The 8,636-nt window shown below is 43.9% G+C and overlaps 1 protein-coding gene across 2 annotated transcripts in view; it reads left to right on the forward strand.

Moving 5' to 3' along the window:
- Positions 1–8,636, forward strand: part of LOC118378572 (IQ motif and SEC7 domain-containing protein 2-like) — an 83,106-nt gene that overhangs the window by 71,491 nt on the left and 2,979 nt on the right. For both annotated transcript variants that reach the window (XM_052484439.1, XM_052484440.1), the window contains exons 9-12: positions 995–1,120; positions 3,879–3,978; positions 5,014–5,175; positions 5,745–5,939. In XM_052484439.1, coding sequence (XP_052340399.1) covers positions 995–1,120; positions 3,879–3,978; positions 5,014–5,175; positions 5,745–5,939 — 583 coding nt within the window. The remainder of the gene's footprint in view (positions 1–994; positions 1,121–3,878; positions 3,979–5,013; positions 5,176–5,744; positions 5,940–8,636) is intronic.

Genomic DNA, 8,636 nt, shown 5'->3' on the forward strand with positions numbered 1-8,636 from the left:
ATAGAAAACAGCCCATATTCAATAGAAAACAGCCAATATTCAATAGAAAACAGGCAATATTCAATAGAAAACAGGCAATATTCAATAGAAAACAGCCCATATTCAATAGAAAACAGCCCATATTCAATAGAAAACAGCCCATATTCAATAGTAAACAGCCCATATTCAATAGAAAACAGACCATATTCAATAGAAAACAGCCCATATTCAATAGAAAACAGCCCATATTCAGTAGAAAACAGCCCATATTCAGTAGAAAACAGCCCATATTCAATAGAAAACAGACCATATTCAATAGAAAACAGCCCATATTCAATAGTAAACAGCCCATATTCAATAGAAAACAGACCATATTCAATAGAAAACAGCCCATATTCAATAGAAAACAGCCCATATTCAGTAGAAAACAGCCCATATTCAGTAGAAAACAGACCATATTCAGTAGAAAACAGACCATATTCAGTAGAAAACAGACCATATTCAGTAGAAAACAGACCATATTCAGTGGAAAACAGACCATATTCAATAGAAAACAGCCCACATAATCGATCTGATATACAGTATGTAAACTTTGAATCTGCTGTGTGTTGAGGTGTTGCTGCCAGGTTCTGTCTGTCAGGTTCTGTCTATCAGGTTCTGTCTGTCAGGTTCTGTCTGTCAGGTTCTGTCTATCAGGTTCTGTCTGTCAGGTTCTGTCTGTCAGGTTCTGTCTATCAGGTTCTGTCTGTCAGGTTCTGTCTGTCAGTTTCTGTCTGCCAGGTTCTGTCTGTCAGGTTCTGTCTATCAGGTTCTGACTGTCAGGTTCTGTCTGTCAGGTTCTGTCTGCCAGGTTCTGTCTGTCAGGTTCTGTCTATCAGGTTCTGTCTGTCAGGTTCTGTCTGCCAGGATCTGTCTGTCAGGTTCTGTCTGTCAGGTTCTGTCTGTCAGGTTCTGTCTATCAGGTTCTGTCTGTCAGGTTCTGTCTCTGTGAATACTAATAATAATTTGTGTGTAGGTGCTCTCGCTGCCACACCGCAGATTGGTGTGTTGCTGTCAGCTTTACGAGGTGCCTGACCCGAACAGAAGCCAGAGGACTGGAGTCCACCAGAGAGAAGTCTTCCTCTTCAACGACCTGCTCGTGGTAAGACTCACCTGTGTGCCCTGGGAGTGTTATGTCTGTACCATATAGACTCACCTGTGTGTCCTGGGAGTGTTATGTCTGTGCCATATAGACTCACCTGTGTGTCCTGGGAGTTTTATGTCTGTACCATATAGACCCACCTGTGTGTCCTGGGAGTGTTATGTCTGTACCATATAGACTCACCTGTGTGGCCTGGGAGTGTTATGTCTGTACCATATAGACTCACCTGTGTGTCCTGGGAGTGTTATGTCTGTACCATATAGACTCACCTGTGTGTCCTGGGTGTGTTATGTCTGTACCATATAGACTCACCTGTGTGTCCTGGGAGTGTTATGTCTGTACCATATAGACTCACCTGTGTGTCCTGGGAGTGTTATGTCTGTACCATATAGACCCACCTGTGTGTCCTGGGAGTGTTATGTCTGTACCATATAGACTCACCTGTGTGTCCTGGGAGTGTTATGTCTGTACCATATAGACTCACCTGTGTGCCCTGGGAGTGTTATGTCTGTACCATATAGACTCACCTGTGTGTCCTGGGAGTGTTATGTCTGTACCATATAGACTCACCTGTGTGCCCTGGGAGTGTTATGTCTGTACCATTTAGACTCACCTGTGTGTCCTGGGAGTGTTATGTCTGTACCATATAGACTCACCTGTGTGCCCTGGGAGTGTTATGTCTGTACCATATAGACCCACCTGTGTGTCCTGGGAGTGTTATGTCTGTACCATATAGAATCACCTGTGTGTCCTGGGAGTGTTATGTCTGTACCATATAGACTCACCTGTGTGCCCTGGGAGTGTTATGTCTGTACCATTTAGACTCACCTGTGTGCCCTGGGAGTGTTATGTCTGTACCATATAGACTCACCTGTGTGGCCTGGGAGTGTTATGTCTGTACCATATAGACTCACCTGTGTGTCCTGGGAGTGTTATGTCTGTACCATATAGACTCACCTGTGTGTCCTGGGAGTGTTATGTCTGTACCATATAGACTCACCTGTGTGCCCTGGGAGTGTTATGTCTGTACCATATAGACTCACCTGTGTGTCCTGGGAGTGTTATGTCTGTACCATATAGACTCACCTGTGTGCCCTGGGAGTGTTATGTCTGTACCATATAGACTCACCTGTGTGGCCTGGGAGTGTTATGTCTGTACCATATAGACTCACCTGTGTGTCCTGGGAGTGTTATGTCTGTACCATATAGACTCACCTGTGTGTCCCGGGAGTGTTATGTCTGTACCATATAGACTCACCTGTGTGTCCTGGGAGTGTTATGTCTGTACCATATAGACTCACCTGTGTGCCCTGGGAGTGTTATGTCTGTACCATATAGACTCACCTGTGTGTCCTGGGAGTGTTATGTCTGTACCATATAGACTCACCTGTGTGGCCTGGGAGTGTTATGTCTGTACCATATAGACTCACCTGTGTGCCCTGGGAGTGTTATGTCTGTACCATATAGACTCACCTGTGTGGCCTGGGAGTGTTATGTCTGTACCATATAGACTCACCTGTGTGCCCTGGGAGTGTTATGTCTGTACCATATAGACTCACCTGTGTGCCCCGGGAGTGTTATGTCTGTACCATATAGACTCACCTGTGTGCCCTGGGAGTGTTATGTCTGTACCATATAGACTCACCTGTGTGCCCTGGGAGTGTTATGTCTGTACCATATAGACTCACCTGTGTGTCCTGGGAGTGTTATGTCTGTACCATATAGACTCACCTGTGTGTCCTGGGAGTGTTATGTCTGTACCATACAGTCCTCAAATATACCTGAAATAGTCCTGGAATAGTCCTGGAATACACCTGGAATAGTCCTGGAATAGTCCTGGAATATACCTGGAATATACCTGGAATAGTCCTGGAATAGTCCTGGAATATACCTGGAATATACCTGGAATAGTCCTGGAATATACCTGGAAAATACCTTGAATAGTCCTGGAATAGTCCTGGAATATACCTGGAACAGTCCTGGAATATACCTGGAATAGTCCTGGAATAGTCCTGGAATATACCTGGAATAGTCCTGGAATAGTCCTGGAATATACCTGGAATAGACCTGGAATATACATGGAATATACGTGGAATAGTCCTGGAATATACCTGGAATATACATGGGATATACCTGGAATAGTCCTGGAATATACCTGGAATAGTCCTGGAATATACCTGGAATAGTCCTGGACTATACCTGGAATATATCTGGAATAGTCCTGGAATGTACCTGGATTAGTCCTGGAATTTACCTGGAATAGTCCTGGAATATACCTGGAATATACCTGGACTGGAACAGACCTGGAATAGAACTGGAATAGACCTGGAATAGAACTGGAATAGAACTGGAATAGAACTGGAATAGAACTGGAATAGTCCTGGAATAGCACCAGAGTCATCACAAAAGCCCATATATCAAGCACAGTGTTGCCACGGTCACGCCCTCTGGCCTATATGAAAGCACAGTGTCTCCACGGTCACGCCCTCTGGCCTATATCAAAGCACAGTGTTTCCACGGTCACGCCCTCTGGCCTATATAAGCACAGTGTTTCCACGGTAACGTCCTCTGGTCTATATCAAAGCACATTGTTTCCACGGTAACGCCCTCTGGTCTGTAGAGCACAGTGTTTCCACGGTCACACCCTCTGGTCTATATCAAAGCACATTGTTTCCACGGTAACGCCCTCTGGTCTGCAGAGCACATCAGAATGGACGAGCAGGTAAACATAAAGAGACGTGTCCATCCCTCTTCTCAGGTAACCAAGATCTTCCAGAAGAAGAAAACCTCTGTGACATACAGCTTCAGACAGTCATTCCCCCTGGTCGAGATGCAGGTCCACATGTTCCAGAACCAGCGTAAGTATCCGTGTGTGTGTGTGTGTGTGTGTGTGTGTGTGTGTGTGTGTGTGTGTGTGTGTGTGTGTGTGTGTGTGTGTGTGTGTGTGTGTGTGTGTGTGTGTGTGTGTGTGTGTGTGTGTGTGTGTGTGACGGGTTGAGATGCACGTCCACATGTTCCAATACCACATCCTGATTCTCCACTTCTACCTACCTACCTCCCTCCCTACCTACCTACCTACCTACTTACCTACCTACTTACCTACCTACCTACCTACAGTGCCTTGCGAAAGTGTTCGGCCCCCTTGAACTTTGCGACCTTTTGCCACATTTCAGGCTTCAAACATAAAGATATAAAACTGTATTTTTTTGTGATGAATCAACAACAAGTGGGACACAATCATGAAGTGGAACGACATTTATTGGATATTTCAAACTTTTTTAACAATTCAAAAACTGAAAAATTGGGCGTGCAAAATTATTCAGCCCCTTTACTTTCAGTGCAGCAAACTCTCTCCAGAAGTTCAGTGAGGATCTCATCACTTTATGTCTGTACCATATAGACTCACCTGTGTGAGCCATCACTTTGTGGCACCTGACCACACAACAGTAGTGATCAGGTTTAGGGTTTAGTGAATGATTTGTCCCAAATACAAGTTTAAATATTTAGGACTAACGTATTCCTTGTCACCCATTCTGAAATGAACTGCAGCTCTATGTTAAGTGTTGCAGTCATTTCAGTCGATGTAGTAGCTGATCTGTATAGTGTTGAGTCATCCACATACATAGACACACTGGCTTTACTCAAAGCCAGTGGCATGTTGTTAGTAAAGATTGAAAAAAGTATTGGGCCTAAACAGCTACCCTGGGGAATTCCTGATTTTTTTGTTGAAAAGGCTTCCATTAAAGAACACCGTCTGTGTTCTGTTAGACAGGTAACTCTTTATCCACATGATAGCAGTGGGTGTAAAGCCATAACACATTTGTTTTTTCCATCAACAGACTATGATCGATAATGTCAAAAGCTGTACAGTATGTCTCCTCTCTCCCCTGTAGACTATCCCCACGGTATCCGTCTGACGTCGGCCAATCCTGGCGGGGAGAGGAAGGTTCTGATTGTATTAAATGCTCCAAGTCAGCAGGACAGAACACGCTTCACCTCCGACCTGAGAGAGAGCATCACTGAGGTGACGGAGATGGAGAAATACAGGGTGGAGTGTGAGTAGAACTATACTATACTATACTTAACCAATAAGGCCCGAGGAGGTGTGGTATACCGGCCAATATACCACGTCTAAGGGCTGTTTTTATGCACGACGCAACGCAGGGTATTGGCCGTTTACCACAAACCCCCGAGGAGCCGTATTGCCATTATAAACTGGTTACCAACGTAATTAGAGCAGTAAAAAATAAATGTTTTGTCATACCCGTGGTATACGGTCTGATATACCATGGCTTTCAGCCAATCAGAATTCAGGGCACAAAATCACCAAGTTTATAATATACTAAAAGAGACTGAGGTGCAGGAGATGGAGAAAACATGCTACGATACTAGATAGAATACTTCATTGTTCCATTGGGAAATATTAAGCGATAGTTTAATATACAAATATTGTGATAATCATATGTCTTTTAAGTAATTCCTTCACACTCTTATTCTCGACCGACTCCTTTCACGATTGTCTCTTCTCTCTCTCTCTCTTTCTCTGTCGCACTCTTCCTCGCCCTCCTCTCTCTTTCCCTATTTGTCTCCTTCCCCTCTCAATCTCTCTCCTCCCCCTCTACAGCGGAGTTGGAGAAGCAGAAAGGGGTGGTGAGACCTGTTGTGGGCGGGGCTGGCGGTGGTGGTCTGGGCAGTGGCTTGAAGGGCGAGGCGGTGAATGGCACTCTGGGTAGACCCAGTCTGGATGACAGCTATGCCTCCGCAGACGGACTCAAACGTACCGCGCTCAGCTCATCACTGAGAGACCTATCAGACACAGGTACACTGATTTTACCTCATCCATTGGACAGACACACTGTTCAGTCATATTTATACAGTCTCTGAGACAACCTTATGAGATGCTTTTCAGAAAATATACACAAAACTTTCAATTACTCATTTATTTTAACTCTGGTCTAGACATATACAGTGGCGAAATGATTCACCCCTTTGGCATTTTTCCTATTGCCTTTTTTTGGGGGGTCATTTGATTTACACAACAGGCCTACTTTGAAGATTAAAATATTTGTTATTGTGAAACAAACAAGAATTAAGACAAAAGAACAGAAAACTTCAGTTTGCATAATTATTCAACCCCCCTCTACAAAGGCAATACTTTGTAGAGCCACCACTCTATAAGCTTGGCACATCTAGCCACTGGGATTTTTGGCCATTCGTCAAGGCAAAACTGATTAATTTCCTTCAAGTTGGATGGGTTCCGCTGGTGTACAGCTGTCTCTAAATCATACCACAGATTCTCAATTGGATTGAGGTTTGGGCTTTGACTAGGCCATTCCACAACATTTAAATGTTTCCCCTTAAACCACTCAAGTGTTGCTTTAGCAGTATGCTTAGGGTCATTGTCCTGCCGGAAGGTGAACCTCCGTCCCAGTCTCAAATCGCTGGAAGACTGAAACAGGTTTCCCTCTATTTAGAGCCATCAATAATTCCTTCAATTCTGACCAGTTTCCCTGCCGATGAAAAACATCCCCACAGCGTGATGCTGCCACCACCATGCTTCACTGTAGGGATGGGGTTCTCGGGGTGATGCGAGGTGTTGGGTTTGTGCCAGACATAGCGTTTTCCTTGATGGCCAAAAAGCTCAATTTTAGTCTCATCTGACCAGAGTACCTTTTTCCATATGTTTGGGGCGTCTCCCACATGCCTTTTGGTGAACACAAAATGTGTTTGCTTATTTTTTTCTAGAAGGAATAGCTTTTTTTTCTGGCCACTCTTCCGTAAAGCCCAACTCTGTGGAGTGTACGGCTTAACGTGGTCCTATGGACACATACTCCAATCTCCGATGTGGAGCTTTGCAGCTCCTTCATGGTCATATTTTGTCTCTTTGTTGCCTCTCTGATTAATTCCCTCCTTGCCTGGTCCGTGAGTTTTGATGAGCGGCCCTCTCTTGACAGGTTTGTTGTGGTGACATATTCTTTCCATTTTTTAATAATGGATTTAATTGTGCTCTGTGAGATGTTCAAAGTTTCAGATATTTTTTTAGAACCCAATCCTGATCTGTACTTCTCCACAACTTTGTCCCTGACCTGTTTAGAGAGCTCCTTGGTATTCCTGGTGCTGCCCCTTTGCTTAATGGTGTTGCAGACTCTGGGGCCGTTCAGAACAGGTGTATATATACTGAGATCATGTGACAGATCATGTGACACACAGGTGGACTTTATTTAACTAATTATGTAATTGGTTGCACCAGATCTTATTTAGGGGCTTTATAGCAAAGGGTTGAATGCATACAGTTGATGTCAGAAGTCATTAAAACTAGTTTTTCAACCACTCCACAAATTTCTTGTTAACAAACTATAGTTTTGGCAAGTCGGTTAGGACATCTACTTGGTGCATGACACAATACATTTTTCCAACAATTGTTTACAGACAGATTATTTTACCTATAATTCTCTGTATCGCAATTCCAGTGGGTCAGAAGTTTACCTACACTAAGTTGACTGTGCCTTTAAACAGCTCGGAAAATTCCCGAAAATTATGTCATGGCTTTAGAAGCTTCTGATAGGCTAGTTGACATCATTTGCCTCATTTGTATGTCAAGGCCTACCTTCAAACTCAGTGCCTCTTTGCTTGACATCAGGGGAAAATCAAAAGAAATCAGCCAAGACCTCAGAAAATAACTTGTAGACCTCCACAAGTCTGGTTCATCCTTGGAAGAAATTTCTAAATGCCTTAAGGTACGAAGTTCATCTGTACAAACAATAGTACAGGTATAAACACCATGCGACCACGCAGCCGTCATACCGCTTAGGACGGAGACATTTTCTGTCTCCTAGAGATGAATGTACTTTGGTGCAAAAAGTGCAAATAAATTCCTAAACAACATCAAAGGACATTGTGAAGATGCTCGAGGAAACAGATACAAAAGTGTCTATATCCACAGTAAAACGAGTCCTATATCGACATAGCCTGAGCAAGGAAGAAGCCACTGCTCCAAAATCGCCATAAAAAAGCCAGACTACGGTTTGCAACTGCACATGGGAACAAAGATCATACTTTTTGGAGAAATGTCCTCTGGTCTGATGAAACAAAAATAGAACTGTTTGGCCATAATGACCGTCATTATGTTTGGAGGAAAAAGGGGGATGCTTGCAAGCTGAAGAACACCATCCCAACCATGAAGCACGGGGGTGGCAGCATCATGTTGTGGGGGTGCTTTTCTGCAGGAGGGACTGGTGCACTTCACAAAATAGATGGCATCATGAGGTAGGATAAGTATATGGATATATGGAAGCAACATCTCAACACCTCAGTTAAAGCTTGGTCGCAAATGGGTCTTCCAAATGGACGATGACCCCAAGCATACTTCCAAATGGGTCTTCCAAATGAACAATGATCCCAAGCATACTTCCAAATTAACAATGATCCCATGCATACTTCCAAATGGGTCGTCCAAATGAACAATGATCCCAAGCATACTTCCAAAGTTGTGGCAAGGCCTGCTGTGCTGTGAGGG

Source organism: Oncorhynchus keta, chromosome 28 (genome assembly GCF_023373465.1).
Source record: "Oncorhynchus keta strain PuntledgeMale-10-30-2019 chromosome 28, Oket_V2, whole genome shotgun sequence".
Classification (NCBI taxonomy): domain Eukaryota; kingdom Metazoa; phylum Chordata; class Actinopteri; order Salmoniformes; family Salmonidae; genus Oncorhynchus; species Oncorhynchus keta.